The 16791-nt window shown below is 39.8% G+C and overlaps 2 protein-coding genes and 1 long non-coding RNA gene across 4 annotated transcripts; 2 read left to right on the forward strand and 1 right to left on the reverse strand.

Annotated features, from left to right (window-relative positions):
• Window positions 1–91: 91 nt before the first annotated feature.
• On the forward strand, window positions 92–990 carry LOC121776541. Its single transcript, XR_006045321.1, has 4 exons — window positions 92–230; window positions 316–475; window positions 567–653; window positions 733–990. It is a non-coding gene; the product is annotated as an uncharacterized LOC121776541 (long non-coding RNA).
• Window positions 991–4090: 3100 nt separating this feature from the next.
• On the forward strand, window positions 4091–9165 carry LOC121777707. 2 transcript variants are annotated; one of them, XM_042175050.1, is made up of 12 exons: window positions 4091–4497; window positions 4664–4761; window positions 4845–4931; window positions 5001–5142; window positions 5228–5455; window positions 5872–6011; window positions 6091–6273; window positions 6360–6450; window positions 6541–6691; window positions 7682–7789; window positions 7863–7956; window positions 8645–9165. In XM_042175050.1, the coding sequence occupies exons 1-12, from the start codon at window positions 4378–4380 to the stop codon at window positions 8652–8654; spliced, it is 1452 nt and encodes a 483-aa protein (XP_042030984.1). In that variant the 5' UTR covers window positions 4091–4377; the 3' UTR covers window positions 8655–9165. The 2 variants fall into 2 exon arrangements, with proteins under 2 accessions (XP_042030984.1, XP_042030985.1); XM_042175051.1 differs by having other exon boundaries at window positions 5001–5109.
• Window positions 9166–9308: 143 nt separating this feature from the next.
• LOC121777708 (thylakoid membrane protein slr0575-like) lies at window positions 9309–13870 on the reverse strand. The gene is made up of 9 exons (XM_042175052.1): window positions 13504–13870; window positions 13087–13133; window positions 12431–12533; window positions 11819–11905; window positions 10516–10599; window positions 9959–10012; window positions 9732–9812; window positions 9598–9643; window positions 9309–9505 (listed from the first exon to the last, which is right to left on the reverse strand). Exons 1-9 carry the CDS (start codon window positions 13789–13791, stop codon window positions 9450–9452), a joined length of 846 nt encoding a protein of 281 aa, XP_042030986.1. The 5' UTR covers window positions 13792–13870; the 3' UTR covers window positions 9309–9449.
• Between the last annotated feature and the right edge of the window lie 2921 nt (window positions 13871–16791).

Raw genomic sequence — 16791 nt, forward strand, 5'->3', positions numbered from 1 at the left:
GCATCTCTGGTGTTATATAGTACACCAGTACCTTTATCGCTATGGCTTTACTTATCTTTATGGTTTGCTTCCTCTAATGAGCAACAGATCCTAAAATTGAAAGATGGGGAAGCATTATGTGTCCTTCGAGATATATTTCATGGGCGAACTGCAAAGCAAGGAAGATCATGTCCGGTTGTCCTGTTTCATGTACACCTGCTATCAATAATTAAAGAGGAAGAGGGAGAGAAGTATGACCCTTGATTTAGTAACAATTGACAAGTCAGGATCAGGATCTATTCTGCTGGTATAAATGGTTTTCCTTTTTGTGTATAGGGTTGTGAAGTCGAATCCGAGCTCGTGGTTCAGTGAAATGCTTTGCTGAATCTGAACGTGTTCTTAAAATGCCGGGGATGCATTATTTAGAGAAGGCTGCCGACTATGATGCTTTAAATGCTTCAGAAATGCTTAGGGTCTTAAATCTGATATGCACGAAGTAAGGATCTTTCTGTTTTAAGTTATACATGCCACTTCCTTTTCATTTCTCACCTATATTGATTTTCTTCTATTCCTTATGCCACATAAAGCTAAGAAATTTGATAGAACATCAAAAAACACAATTTGACCAGAAAGCAAAGGAAGCTAAACTTAAGGTTTTTGAAGCAAGAGGCGAGGTAATTAAACATTATACACCAGTTATGAAACTAGACTTATATCAGATTTGTTCCTCTTCTCATACTTTACTCTCAATAGATAAAGATAATAAAAGAGGACACTGCCAAAGCTATTGATGCAAGGGATGGGGAGCAGGAAGCAATTGTTTCTCTTAATAGATCTGCTGCAAAGCTAGCTCATGGAAAGCTGCTTGAGTCAGAGGCAATGCTTTTGAAGCGGAAGTTCTGTATTATTTATTGTTAAAGTGTGTGTGTGTGTGAAGAGATTCAAATGAGAATCTCTATTTAAATTGAGAACATGAGAATTCCTTTTTAAACATGGCTCTTGGTTTCTCCATAGCGCATTTGGCAGCGCCGAGGTTGGTAACCTTAATTTCACGGGTTCAAAACCCGCCACCCGCTGGGAGACTTTCGGTTTTAATCTGCAAACCCGATCGAGCAGGTTTAGTTGGATTTTGCCAAAGGCGGGTTTGGTACACTTGTGGTCAAACCAATAATATAATAATAAAAGACTTAACATATATTTATAATATGTGTAGTATAAAAAGATTTTCCATAAATTAAGAAAATAAATCAAATCCTAACTATTATGAAATAAAACAAATCCAAACAACTATAACAATAATCGTAAAATAAGCTAATTAGGAGTAATATGGAGATTATCAATTTATTTCCAAAATTAATAAATAAAATCTATGCCTTTATCACATATGCCTCAAATTTACTAGTACAAGGCATGTACTACAGACAACAGTGGAATCTGGTTTGCCCTGCAGCATTTGTTACTGATATTATTTACTTCTACTTTTATGAATGTTCATTTATTCAGTTTCCAAGATTATATGTATTGTGTTTGGGTAATAAGAATCTTACCACTCAATCCTAGATGGATAATAATAATGTGATAATTAGCTATAGTCACCCTCTCCAACTAAAATAATTTCACAACTCAAACTTATACTATATCTCATAATTATTTTGCCCAGCAAACCGAATATCCACTTATAGAATACTCTCTCCGTCCCCGATTAATTGTCACTCTTTTCCATTTCAGTCCGTTCCTCAATAATTGTCACACTTCATTTTTACCATAAATGGATATAGGTCCCACATTCCACTAACTCACTTCACTCCAATTTTATTATAAAACCAATATAAAAAGTGGGTCTCACATGCCACTAACTTTTTCAACCAACTTTTCTTTACATTTCTTAAACCTGTGTCCGGTCAAAGAGCGACAATTAATTGGGGACGAAGAGAGTATAAATGTTTGCATAATTATTTCAATTAGTATTGAATTTAATCATGATTTTTTTTGTTGAAGAAGCATAGAGAAATTATCAAAATAATATTATAAAAATTTGAATTATTAATTTAATATGGGAAATTTAAAGAATTTATATAGTTTTTTTTGTTTAATGAAAAAGGAAAAGTATTACCGATTGCAATTAAGACAATTCATTGTTGCTTATCTAACAATGCCTACACAAGTTATAACGACAATTACCATATGTATCATTTCTGATTTATATCTCTCGCAATCTCTATTATATACTCCATCCGCCCCGCTTTAGCAGTCCCAGTTGATCAATTTCGGGCGTCCCGCTATAGGAGTCTCGGTTGGACTCGGTACATAAAAAATGATTTTATTCCAATTTTAAAATCAATTAAACAACTAAATATAAAAGCCAATTAAAAAAAAAACTTTCACATTCCCCTCATTTCCACCCCTCATTTCTCTCTCTCTCTCTCTCTGTGTGTGTGTGCGTGTTTACTCCGCCCCTTCCCTGCGAACCATAGATCTGGAGATCAAGATCCGCCGCCATCCCGAACCCTGTGTTTACTCCTCCCTCTCTCGTGCTTAAATGGAAACCCTAAACCCACAATCTCCACAGACACTACCTTCTCCACCACCATCTCCGCGGGTCTATTGGTCATTCGACCAAAGCTATGGGTCAATTGAGAGTGAGATCGCCACTCATGACTCCCTTATTCCAACCTTTCTGATGTTTTGTGTTTAAGACACCCCCGTTTTTTGGGTTTGGAGGTTTATGCACTGCCCAGTGATTGTTCTGCCTTGGTGGGGTTTTTGGTTTGGTGGTGTGTTGTGAATTGGTGGTGTTGTGGGTTGCTGGTGTGATTGACTTGGTTCCTGCTTACTTGCTGCTTCATTACATTTTGCTTCAAGAGGGAAATTTCCCAAAATGTATTCCCACCTTTTTTGTTAATGAAAATTTTGAAGTTGGATTGAATTTAATTTTCTTTGTTTGTCCAGTCCACAGGGTTTTCGAATTTTGGTGTGTTTACAGAAATTAAAAAGTCATTAATATTAATATTGCTAAGTTAAAAAAGAAAAAAAATCTATTGAATGATAGTAACAGCAGAAAGTAAGCATTAAAAAAAGTGTTTAAGTGTAAAATTGTTAAAAAGTGGGTCCTAACATTCACTACAATATTTATTTATTACACACTCAAACTCTTCTTAAAACATGTGCCCAACTCAACCGGGACTGCTAAAGCGGGACGGGGGGAGTAGCTTTTTTGCTTATTCGAAAAGGAAGAGTATTACCGGTTGCAATTATGACAACTCATTGTTGCTTTTCTGACAATGGCTACACTGGTTATAACGACCATTACCATATGTATCGTTTCCTATTTATATCTCTCGCAATTCTCCTAGTAGTTTTTTTTTGCTTATTCGGACAGGGAGAGTGTTGCCGGTTGCAGTTATGACAACTCATAGTTGCTTTTATGACAATACTGACACTAGTCATATCAACAATTACCGTATGTCTCATTTCCTATTATATCTCTCACAATCCCCAATTATCCATTGTGTTTCTATCCGTTTTAATTTTTTTTGTCAAATGGTCTTGGCAACTGCTTAACGAAAAATGGGTCATTTCAATTTTAGATTTTTAATCCTAAAAATTTGATCATGTAATTTACAAATTTTTAATATAGTTATCTATTTTTTTTTGTGATCTTAGAATTTTAACGTAATATTTTATTTTATTATTGCCAATTAAGTGAAATATGAATGATAAAATTAAGAAATTGGAAAAATGAATTTAGCAGTGGAGATCCACTGTTATTGGGTGAATTTATGGAGAGTGTTTTTTGTTTAAAAGTCGATGCAGAGTTGATCCTTTCACCAGATTAAATTGCTTAAATTGTTCTTCAATTCGATTGTCATTGCCAATGCCCTTACCCTTGCCTTTTTCAGACCCAACAACGGGAATATGGAGCACTAATTAAAATTGGGTTAATGATTGGGAATTATGGGATTTAAGTTTCATTTGAGCCATTATGTAACTAAAATACTGTAATAGTAATAAAGTCATAATATGCGTATAATAATGAAGTCAATATAGAAATGATTATTTTTATTGTTTTAGTTAATTTTGAATTAATAAATTTCTGTACTGTTCTGTTTAGTGTTTACAGATCAATCCTATACACAAAACCGAGCTAAGATAGGCGGGAAACACGAAACGGAAACGGAATCGGAAAAAAAATTAATGCAGATGACTCCACCCCTCCAAAGATTCTAGGGCAAAATTTCCCAATTCTGCCGAATATTAGTATTTATAATTGTTGCCGCTGCTCATTTCAAAACCATCAAAAATCCTCCACCCTCAGCGCCGGCAAGTTCAGATTTTAGAAGAAGGAAGACCGAATTAAGTAAAATTCCCGTTGTTTTTGTCCAGAATTACTAGACGGAAATGGCGGTTGAAGCATCACTAGGTAGTTCAGTGGCGTCTCCGTCGGCAGAGAACGGTAATTCAACCGGAAAATCGGCTGTCCGTAGCCAAGTTAGTGGTGACGGGGTACACTGCCATCAGGTAAGTCCTATTCATACCTAAAATTCCTGATTTCATTTAAGCTAGAATGGATCAGTTCATTGAGATGCAGAATTTTCACTTTATAAATTCTTCATATAGCTGCGGAGATGAATGTTCCTAAACTGGTTTTCGTTTCTTTTTCTCGCATGTGAACTCAATGCTGCAGTGTCGTCAAAAAACCAGGGTTCCAGCAGCAGCATGCAAGAATCACATTAAGAATAAACCGTGTTTAGTAAAGATATGTAGCCGATGCCTATGGAACAGGTTATAAATGCTTTCTGTTTACTAGGATTAGCTCTTGATTTAGGCACTCGAAGTGGCAAGTGTATTGAAGTTCTTGGATCCAGGTACAATGAAAAGGTGGAGGAAGTAACTAGTTTGGAGGAATGGAAATGCCCGAAATGCAGGGGCGTTTGCAACTGCAGTGTGTGCATGTGAGTTTTCTGACTTATTTATCCATGACCGTCTGGTGTTTTTTACTGTTTACCAACCATGTCATTCAGGAAGAGAAGGGGACATCAACCCATCGGTGCACTTACCAGTGCAGCAAAAGCGACTGGATTCTCTTCCGTCACCGAGATGCTAACTGCTGAGGGTTCAGATAATGGAAAGGTTGGTAATGCCATGAATGGGTCTCTGGAAAATGTAGGCACCTTAAAGATAACAATTGCTGATTTTGTGATCTGCCGCATTATTTTTTTATCTAATGTTGTGCTTCTGAAATCAACAGGATGCATTATCTGCTAGAAAGAAAGGGAAGGAAAGGTTGAATGCAGATGATAATACCTCTTCAAAGAAAATGAAACATTCTAAATTGGCTGAAACCAGCCAGACTATTCCTAAAGAAATTGTGCTGCCAGTGGGAACAGACTTGAGCAGTGTGGCTGGCATTGATGTACCTGCAGAAGATGTTGGCAATGCTTTGGAGTTTCTAGAATTTTGTTATGTTTTTGGAGAGGCAAGTCACTCTACTCATATAGTACTAATTAACAGTTACTCATGGTTATTTGAAAAGAAGCTGTTATCATGCATATGGATTTTCCTATAACAAATGCGCTGCATCTCCCATTTTCAATCTTTTTAGGTTGATGTCCTTATCTAGATATTCATAAACATTCATTTTTGACATATTGAACCAATATTCTCAGTGCTTGCAGCTATTGTATTCATGTAAGATAGTGATTTCTGGTTTACTTTTTCATATTGCTTTGAAATCATCTAGTGTTTTATGATTAGTCGTTCTTCTGTTTGAAATGTTTTCGCGTAAGTAATCACTATTTCCAATTAGCATCTCTGGCATTATATAGTACACCAGTACCTTTACCGCTATGGCTTTACTTATCTTTATGGTTTGCTTCCTCTAATGAGCAACAGATCCTAAAATTGAAAGATGGGGAAGCATTATGTGTCCTTGAAGATATATTTCATGGGCGAACTGCAAAGCGAGGAAGATCATGCCCGGTTGTCCTGTTTCATGTACACCTGCTATCAATAATTAAAGAAGAGGGAGAGAAGTATGACTCTTGATTTAGTAACAATTGACAAGTCAGAATCTATTCTGCTGGAATAAATGCTTTTCCTTTTCGTGTATAGATTTCCAAAGCCGTATCCGAGCACGTGGTTCAGTGTGCTGAAGAAATGCTTGGCTGAATCTGAATGTGTTCTTGAAGTGTTGGGGATTAGTTATTTAGAGAAGGCTGCTGACTCTGATGCTTTAAATGCTTCAGAAATGCTTAGGGTCTTAAATCTGCTATGCATTCATGCTCTTGGCACGAAGTAAGGATCTTTCTGTTTTAAGTTATACATGCCACTCCCCTTTTATTTCTCACCTAGGTAGATTTTCTTCTACTCCTTATGCACAGAAAGCTAAGAAATTGGATAGAACACCAAAAAACACAATTTGACCAGAAGGCAAAGGAAGCTAAACTTAAGGTTTTTGAAGCAAGAGGCGAGGTAATTAAACGTTCTCATCAGTAAATACACCTGTTGTGAAACTAGACTTACATCAGATTCCTTCCTCTTCTCATACTTTACTCTCAACAGATAAAGACTTTGAAGCAGAAAATAAAAGGGGACACTGCCAAAGCTATTGATGCTAGGGATGGGGAGCAGGAAGCAATTGTTTCTCTTAATAGATCTGCGGCAGAGCTAGCTCATGGAAAGCTGCTTGAGTCAGAGGCAATGCTTTTGAAGCGTAAGTTCTGTGATATTTATGCTGCTGTTTATTGTTAAACACGTGTCCGTGTTTGTGTGTGTGTGGTGTGTGAAGAGATTCAAATGAGAATCCCTCCAATCTCAAACGCATTTTAGAATGCGTCTCACTTGAAGTAAATACGCATTTGCCAAATGCGTTTTTTTCCATATTTATAATTCAAAAAAATATTCCCCTTTCGGAGATCTATATTTTATTTTCACCCTAAAATACAAAAAGCCGCGGGTACCTGCACCCGAAAATACTTATGTGGAATACGGCACGTATCTGGAATATGCATTCTAGAATGCGTCTCACTAGAAGTAAATACGCTTTTTCCTAATGCATTTTTTCCCATATTTATAATTTTAAAAAAAATTCCCCTTTCAGAAATCTATATTTTGTTTTTTCCCTAAATTACAAAAAAGCCGCGGGTTCCTGCACCCGAAAAATCGAGATTTCCCCTACCCTCATCTGATGCCCGGAATACCAGCAGCGGGTACACAAACCCGATGGATGTCGGTACCCACAGCCACAATTTTTCTTGAAACCCTTTCTATTTCATTATTGGGACGATTAGTCATGAAAATTACAGCTCAATTTCATGCATGCGAGCACTTTGAAATGTTGCTACATGAGAATTGTCTTAACATAATAGCTCTCCAGAAAGTTTGGTCTCCTATTGCTTGTATCCTCAACCTTAATTTTTCAGCCTGCCCATTACTTGGCATCTAAAAGTCTAAAACATTAATCAATCTTTTGACCTTTCTATAAATTTCAATGCTGAGTGGGAGTCAAAACCACTTTAGTACTGTGTTGTAACTAATATTTTTTCTAGATTTGCTTTATCGCATAACCTCTCCAACTTGTCCGCAAAGTATGATTCTGGCATAATAAATTACAATTGTAGCTTCAACTTTTGATAACACAGTTGATTAAATCTATGTGGGTACAAAAACTTGTCTAACTGATGCCATCTCTCATTTAAATCAGTTGATCAGACAGCTGATGCTATAAGAGTAGAGCCCATCTTCACAGACTGCAGTGGTCATATGTATTGGAAATTGAAATGTGCTGATGAATGTGATGTACTGCATCAAGGTAAGTAACACGGAAAATGTTTTATTGTATCATTTGCTGTTGAGCATGGCTAACTATAATCTCCTACTGCTAGATGTTGGGAAAGGGGATACTCTTACCTTAAATGAAAAATGGTTTGCTCTCAGTGCTGAAGAAAAAAAAGAAATTGAGAAGAATATTACTACAAGGTAAACTATCTTCTCATTCAAGTTAATGTGTTTTTTCCTAGTTGCATAGTTAAAATTATGGTAAGCACCACATAACACTCTAGGAAAACTTATACACATGATGAATTCTGTCACTTGGGAATCTTAAAGATGCCTGGGGAGATTATGCAATCATAGAAATTAGTATGAAAGTTATAGGAGTTACTCAGCTGTGGCTGTTATGACTGATAAAATTAGGGCAACATCTTAACTAAATTATGGTTTGGTACATTGGTTATGTGCAGAAGACACAAAACAGGGCTCCACTGTTCGCATGCACATTTGTCTTTTTATGTATTTTCATAATTGTACAGGTATGGGATTGGGGCTTTGGGGGGGGGGGGGGGGTATTCTTCAATTACTCTAGTTGGCATTTTGAAATAATCACAACTGAGGTCTGAGGGTGATAAGGATAGTCATTGATGTGGCAGCAGCTATATCGGGAGTTGAAGAGGGTAAAGTCGACTTTGTTCGGAGTCTTTTCTTTAGTTCTTTGTGTTTTAGTTGGAGGCTTGGGGGCATGCTTATCTCTAGTAGTTTGTATTTTTGCCCTAAATTAGAAAAAACCTACACAATAATCTTTACAAAATCCCAATAAAGCTTCCACCTCGAATGTACTTGAAATAGATTTCTGTCCGGTTTTGACCTCACTAAATGCTCTTTATTACAGGGGAGAGTAACAGCACCAGGTCCTCGTCTTTTTCTGATTTTGGCATCCCCAACGATATCTACTACATACAGTAACTCACAAACATGCTAACGTTGTGGGCATCAGCTTCTCATAACTACACCAGTGGCAGTAGGTACTACCTCTGTCCCACTAAAGATGTCCACATTCTTGAGTGGCACGGGATTTTTGGAGGGGTTGTTAGGGGGAGTAAGTAGAGAGAAAAAGGTAGTTGAATATTTTAACGAGGAGAGATTTATTTCCAAATATAGAAAGTAGACATCTTGGGTGGGACAAACTAAAAAGGAAAGGTGGACATCTTGAGTGGGATGACGGGAATACTTGTTTAGAACATAGCTCTTATTTTTGTATTCAAGACAATTATGCAGTCAACCTACATTCCTTGATTACCTTTACCAGTCTGTACATTTATAGTTTTATACCATACACTGATATATCTGTTGGGGGTTTAGCATTATTTGTAAATACAAATTGGAGGTTATTAGAATTATTTTTGTATTGTAGTCTCCATGATGCATCTCGTGCAATATATTGACTTGTTTGCAGGGTTTGCCATACATGTATATCTGATTTGATATAGTAGTTATTTGAGTTACAAATGTGATTTAAGCAATTTCTTTGAAAGACAGGGATATGGGGCCAGAGATAATCCACTTGTTGCTTCCACTATAGATTATATAACAGAAATAGTTTGTGATATACAGCAGGGTAGCAAAAATGTAGAATAACCCAACCCCTGAATGGTATATTCTATTGAATTTCCAACAAGAGCTCGTAGGCTGTCTGCTTACAATGTTGTGTTGGAAATTAGTTTGACCTCGTATGAATTGTTCCCACTTTCAACTGCATTTAGAAACGAGTGGTTATTAGCCTTTTGTCCATTTTCTTAGTGTTAAAATTTAGACAATGTGAAGCAAATAATGTACAGAACTTACTTATTTCAGCAGTGATCCCTGGCCCAAAGAAGGAAGCAAATTTTGCCTAGATTTTTTGTTTTTAAAAGTCAACAGGGAGGAGTTAGCCTTGGATCTAATATGACTTGATTAGATGGAAGAAAATAAGATATCACCTTTCTTTTTTCAAAGTCGGACAACTCCAGTGCTTTGGCCTCAAATACTAACACCAATGAATATTTGCCATCTTCAGTAACCTAAACATGATAATAATTCATAAAACCACCAGAGCATCTGAGGAAACTCATCACATTGGTACATCAATAGAATAGATGTCCTTCCATATTGACGTTATAGAGCAATTATAAGGGGAATATCAAACAACCAAGTTTGAGGACCATACTTCTTCCCGGATACTTTGTAAAATTGGAGCACTCCTCCGAGGAATACCTCCACCCTGCAACAATAGCAGAACAGTAACCGTATTTAGGTTAAGCAAAGCTAGTCATTGTACACAGCAACTTTCATATTTGAATGCTAAACTCCACTACGAACTGCAAGATTTTTGTATGATTTCATCAAAGGAAAAACCAAAAGGGTTATAATGCAATTTCTGAATTAAATAATCAGTTTTTGAGCCTCAGTCCTAAATCAAGTAGCAAGTTTATAATGGCAGTTCGAGATACAATAACTAATCCAACTTCTGCAGCAATAAAATTGTTCATGCATCCAATGTGCTTTGGTCTACTCCAAGTTAAAAAGTCACAATCATGATCTACCTTTATATACAAATTGTTTTGTTGAAAACATTTAATCTTCAATCCTTGTAGTCCTAAACCCATTCGAATCATTTTCTTATAAAACACAATATTTCATTAGAAAATGACAACTGTAAAGTTATTTGTCTCCAGTGACATAGGAAGATTGACATGAAGAAAGCAAGGAATATGTGTTGGCTACCTGGCCGTATTGGAAAATTCGCTTTAATGCTTCATCCAGATGCTGCTCATCCCCATAACGGTATCTTGTAACATCGTTTCTGACCTAACATATAAAATGAGATGTAATTTCTAGTCAGTGGAAACTTGAGGCTTATGCATCTGAGCATCTCTAACAATGACAAAGTTATGGGAGGCTAATGTGCAAAACATGAGTTTGAATACAAGAATCCATCAAGAAGGAATATAATTATCATAACACAAGCACAAAGCTCATCCTAATGATTCCAATTTTCAAGTCATCACCAGTTAGGGTTAGGTGAATCTTTACAAGAGCATCAATAATGGTTCCACATTTACCCCATAACTGTGGAGACTCGAACCCCCGACCTATTGGTTGGAGGAGAAACGTATTGCTGTCCATGACCAAAAGTTTAAACAGAGACTTGAAGCTGTTTTCTTAAACCACCCAAACTTCCATTTGAAAAAAAAGAACCGCACACATCAATGTCCGTTTTGAGAACTAGCATATAAGGAGGTGATGGGAACATCATAGCACAAATGGCTCCTTGCATACTCACATCTATGCCCATACATGCAGTAGATTTTATCATATGGAGTATATGATAATTATCTACTTGCATCTACAATTTAATAGATGCTAGGAATAGTGCTCATCAGGCATCTTTATGGTAAGTAAGCATTCATAATATTTTTCAATACCTACGAAGACAGTACGAGTCATCATCACTTTAGTGCATCAGTTAAGCAAATAACACTTGACATCAATACTACCATCCAGCAAAAGTAAGCAATTTAAAATTAGAAATGTACTCCCTCCGCTCTGAAAAGTATGAACATTTGGTTCAGCATGGGTTTTAATGTATAATTGGTAAAGTAAGAGAAAGAGATAAATGGTAGTGTAAGTAGGGTAGTGGAGAGTTGGCTCCACGTCATTAGTAGTGTAGTGTAATGGTATAAGTTGTAAATAAAATGATGTATAAGGGTAATGTGTTGTTTGACTATTCCAAAAATTGAAAGTTCATACTTTGTAGGATGGACTAATAAGGAAATACTAGTTCATACTTTTCAGGAAGGAGGGAGTATAACGTATCGCGATACACAAAACAACTAGGCTGTCAGCAGACAACAAGGAAGCACATCAAACTTGATGGAAGACAAAGGGCACAGGGTTCCGTTATGAAGGTTATGACATAAGCAAACATATATATAAGAAGAGAAGTTAGCATCATAAATGGACACAATATCATGTACAGAACGAGAATTGTATAGATGAAAAAGAAAAAATTATACGTAAAAACTACCTGATTGAGAATCGGAGTTGAACGTTTTTCTCTCATTGCTAGAGCATCTGAATAAGTCAAGCAGGGTACAGGCTTAAGTTCTGCATACTAGACACCAATATCAAGATGAAGATATCATAAGTTAAGGGTGGATACATAATAAACGAATAAGTCCTGCGCACAGACTTAAGTTCTGCATACTAGACAACAATATCAATCGTAAGTTGGGGATGGATACATAAAAAATGATTTATGTACTACTTGCAGTCAGGGACGGATCTAGCTACTAGTTAGCATGGGCAAATGCCCCACCTCAAATTTCATCACATATACATAAACTATACATGTAAAATATATTTGTTTTAATTTCTCAGTAATTGCCCCTCTTAAATCTCTTAAATTTTGTCTATATATGTTTTTGCCCCTCTTCATATAAATTCCTGGATCCGTCCCTGCTTGCAGTCAGCAGGCAAGCTAAGCTTAGTCTTCTAGCCAATTCCTCATGGAATAATAGCATGCTATGTAAAATTGACAAGATGTATATAGCATGGGTTAAAGCACATAAAATTAGGCAGTAAAAGATCAATGTTTGAAGTTGTACGTATAATGTGAATAAAGAAGATAATAAAGAACCTTGAGAGCCATGCCAATGATTGCTAGAGGAAATCCATAGGTCAGCATCAGCGCCGACCATTCGGACCCTGGGAGGATATTGAAGTAAGCCCCAAAACCATACCTATAGGAAGAGAAGTGAAAAATTGGCGATGCTCAGTTGAGGTATGAAAGAGGAACAAACTTGAGATCCGCTTTCTCATACTTTAATCATTTGGACAATTTGATGCACATAAAGAAGCATGGAATCCTTGTTCAATATTTAGCACCGAGACAGTCACACATATACTTGTTTTGATGACTGCAGTACTTGCCCCAGTCAAATTTCACTCTGGGAAAATGTTGGTAAATCAAAGAAGGTCTCATCAACATTTGCCGAGTGTCGCGGAATATGCTTTTGCAAGAGGGGGAGCTTCCAAAACATAGGTAAATCATGGTTTCCCTCAAGGTAACCATCATGCGAGCCTTAAAAGGCTTACTTAGCTCCCAATGTTAGGCCAATAAAAAGTAAAGAACTCCTGATCCAGTCTACATGTTCTTCTTTCTTTTAACGTAATCATGTAAGCAAGCACAAGAATACTAAGGCCTGGATTGTTTGTACGTAAGATTCATATTCTTTAACCTGACAATGATTCAATATAACATTTTTACAGGATAAAAGAACAGAGAATACTCACGAGAGAAGCCCAACGCCAAGTCCTAATCCAACAACACCGAAAGAGACCTGGGCATAATAGTCAAAGTTTTAGTAATTGTGAAGAAACATAATCCAACTCCTTTGAATCCCACAAAATGATTAACATTCTTCGCAAAATAACAAGCATCTGGACTTGACAATCGACAAGTCTATCAACAGCGAGTTAAAACAACAGATACAGAAACGCTATGCTTCTCCAATCGATGCAGGCAGCCAACTACTTAACATAACACGATCACTCACAGTTCAATCACGATATTCTCCACCTTATTTGAAAGTAAATAAATTGGAATCGTTTAACATAGGCTTATAGCAATAACAGATTAAAGCAAAATAGAAAACGCACGCTCCAGCTCAGAATTACACAACTGTAACAGGGAAGAGAAGAAATTGTTACTTTGGCGAGCGTGAATTCAGAATCGGGGATTACTGTCTTGTCAGTATTAGCAGGGGCAATTGAAGAAGACTGTGTTGAATCGGCAGCTCGTGCCAATTTAGGGCTCCGGTACAGTTTGAGGTGTGTTTTGAGTGGAAACTGGGTGTGATAAATCGATAGGTTGGGTCCGGGAATCCGAGATGAAGCAAAGCAAGGCAGAGAGCGCGAACAGATGCAGCCCGGGCATCGGACAAGTATTCCTCCGCCGCCGCATCCTGCCACCATCCCCGCCGTGGATGTCAGTGCCATCCTCTATCAGAAGTGTGTGTGTGTAGAGAGAGAGAGAGCAGTTGGGAGATTGGAGGGAAGGATGAAATAAGTATGGCCACTCAACTGCCAAAATTTTGGATGATGACGTGGAACTCTGCTATCTTCTGAAATTTATAAAGAAAAGAGTGTAAATCCAAATTATACGTATTTAGGCCATCCACGGTAGAAATAGCCCAGCAATAGTCCAGCCATAGCCTAGCCACCACATAATCAGCACTAAAAATCCTCCTGCCACATCATAAATAGCCTAGCCATAGCCTAACCACATCATAAATAGCCCAGCCACATCAATAGCCAAATCACTAATAACAATTATATAAAATGACATAATTAACAATTACACAATATACGGAATTTAATTTACGAGACATATACGTGAAACATTAATAATACGATTAAAAATTTTAAAAGTACAATAATTTAAAAATATTACAATAATTAAAAAAAAGTACAATAATAAAAAAAATACAATAATTCACTCCTCGTCGTCGTCGTCGTCTCCTCCGTCGCTGTCGCCACCATCGCCTCCGCCTCCGTCGCCGTCGCCTCTACTCCCGGCAGCTTCCCTCCGTGCCGCCTCCAAATCCTCCTGCATGCTCAGGAGCAATGTTTGAAGCAAACTCTTCTCCACGGGGTCCACCGCCGCCCGCCATTCGGCCATCGTCTTGACCATCTGAGCGCGCGTTTGTTGACGCGCGAAGAATTTTAGATCCGCTGTGGATTAGCCAAGGGGGGATGCCGACTGGACCTCCTGTGAACCCCCGGCGACCCCCATCGCCTCCCGTTGAGCCCGCCTGTGCCCAACCGGGCGAGTACGGCGAGCAAACGAACGAGGGTTCGGGACCTCTTGGGCCGTCTCAAGGAGGTCGTGGGAACCACCACTACTGCCGCTGAAATCACCGGAATAGTTCAGCCGTTGCTTCTTCGGCCAGCCAGAGTCGACACCTACTCGGAACTTCTCGGAGTCGTTCAGCACAAGATAGCAGTTCCAGTAGGTAAAGTCCTTGTACACCCCCTTCAGGGGGAAGGCTTTCTCCGCTATCCTCCTGCAGTCGTCCTCAGTTTGCCCACTGCTCTTCATGCAGAGGGCGTTGGTGTACAAGCCCGAAAATCAGGAGACCGCAACCCTGATTCGGTCCCACGCCTTCCGGCAATCCTCCCCATTGCGTGGCCTCCCCTCCGGGCAAAACCTCTGGTAGGCTGCTGCTATCTTGCCCCACAAGTTGACGATCCTCTGGTTGTTCGAAACGATAGGATCGTCGCAAACACTCACCCACGCCTTGGACAGCGCGACGTTCTCCGCGTCCGTCCACCTCCTCCGTACCGCGTTGTCGTCCTCACCCGGCTGCGAGGACTCGTCGACCCTTTTCCCCTTGCCTTTCTTTTTTGGGGCTCCCCGACTCCGCCCTGCGCCCCCCGTTTGAACGGGAGCATCCGGAATACCGGAAAGATCTATCCCCAAGTCATCGAAGGAGAAAGTGTCAAACTGGGCCGGAGGCGCAGCCTCCGTTGGCGTCGATGTGTGCGACGAACCAGTCGAAAAATCAACACTGGGGCGATAGACGTCCCCCGGTGTCCCCTGTGTCGCCGGTACCCCCCCGGGCATCATCTGCATTCCGGGTGCCCACCCCGGCATCTGGACACTGGGTGCCCACCCCGACATCGCCGGAAACGCCCCCGGCGGACTCCCCCCCGCTGGTATCCCGGGCATCATCTGCTGCCACGGGTACATGTTGTAGTATGGGTGCATCTGACTCGGGTGCATCTGACTCCATCCACCTCCCACGGGGATCAGGGGAGTTTGAGATCCGCTACTCCCTGAAGTAGGCTCGTTGTTGAGATCCATTTACCGTTGTTGATCTTGTACAGAAATTTAGATAGAGAGAGTACTCGTTAATACAAGTGGTGCGAATGAAAATGACAGGCAAGTAGCGTATATATAGTGTTTCGGAATAAAAAAAAAATTAAAAATTCGCGCTAGGCGGTGCGCTAGGCGATCCGGACGCTGCAATAGCGCCTAGCGGATCGCCTAGCGCCGCGGAATCGCCGAGCGCTAGGCGGTTTTTTTCCGCGAAATCGGCTAGGCGGCTGCAATAGTTCGCCTAGCGCACCGCCTAGCGCCGGCGCTCGGCTAGGCGGTGCGCTAGGCGCTATTGTGGATGCTCTTAACACTGGGAAATGAGGCTTATGAGTTAGTAAAAAATGAGGTTTACTAGAAATGGAAAATAACAAAGTGAATAATATTTTATGTACAGATTAAATTTCGCAATATATGGTGAACGGTTTTTTAGAGCATCTGTAACGCCATGGGCTGGGCCGCAAATCGTGAGTCCCGGCCCGTCCCATGCATTACACGGAAGGGCGGCACGGCTCAGGCCCATCCCGGGGCCGCGTTCCCGGCCTGAGGAGCGTCCTGCGTCCCGGCCCTGGACGGGGTTGCACGGTGACGGGCCCATGTCCCGCGTCCCGGCCCAGCGTTACACGCTCTTCGGGCCGGGCCGCAAATCCAATTTTTTTTAATTCGATGTCTATAAATACGAGCATGCGTTCCATCCATTTCAATCCCGCGTTCCATTTCAATACTCTATTATACCCTTTGTTTCGGCGCCAAAGGATTGGTTCAACAGCGATCAACGTGAGATGGAGAAGTTCGTTAACTCGAACAATTGGTACATACCGTCGTCGCAACCATCACAGACACAGCCTAGTCCGGGAGTCGGTAGCAACGTCGAAATTACATTGCCGGTCAACACCGAAGAGTTCGAGCTCAGTGAGATGGAGCCCGCTCAAGAGCGGGGAAAGGAGAAGGTCGGGGAGGAGGATGGGCCGAAGAAGTACACTCCGCACGAGACAATGTGGCTTGCGAGGAACTACATCGACGTCGCCGAGGATCCTATCATCGGCAACCAGCAGACCGACAAGGCTTTTTGGGAGCGGATTGCGCAGAAATATAACGCTGGCCGTCCGGAAGGGCCGATC

Source organism: Salvia splendens, chromosome 18 (genome assembly GCF_004379255.2).
Source record: "Salvia splendens isolate huo1 chromosome 18, SspV2, whole genome shotgun sequence".
In the NCBI taxonomy this organism is placed as follows: Eukaryota; Viridiplantae; Streptophyta; class Magnoliopsida; order Lamiales; family Lamiaceae; genus Salvia; species Salvia splendens.

Bases quoted from the DNA above. Each gene is read 5' to 3' on its own strand.
- LOC121777707 (XM_042175050.1), top strand. From the start codon at position 4,378: ATGGCGGTTGAAGCATCACTAGGTAGTTCAGTGGCGTCTCCGTCGGCA. The intron at 6,274-6,359 runs GTAAGGATCTTT...CCTTATGCACAG, and splicing joins ATTCATGCTCTTGGCACGAA to AAAGCTAAGAAATTGGATAG. The intron at 6,451-6,540 runs GTAATTAAACGT...TACTCTCAACAG, and splicing joins TTTTTGAAGCAAGAGGCGAG to ATAAAGACTTTGAAGCAGAA.
- LOC121777708 (XM_042175052.1), bottom strand. From the start codon at position 13,791: ATGGCACTGACATCCACGGCGGGGATGGTGGCAGGATGCGGCGGCGGA. The intron at 12,534-13,086 runs GTGAGTATTCTC...CTCTTCCTATAG, and splicing joins CTTGGCGTTGGGCTTCTCTC to GTATGGTTTTGGGGCTTACT. The intron at 9,644-9,731 runs GTGATATCTTAT...CAAAAAATCTAG, and splicing joins CCGACTTTGAAAAAAGAAAG to GCAAAATTTGCTTCCTTCTT.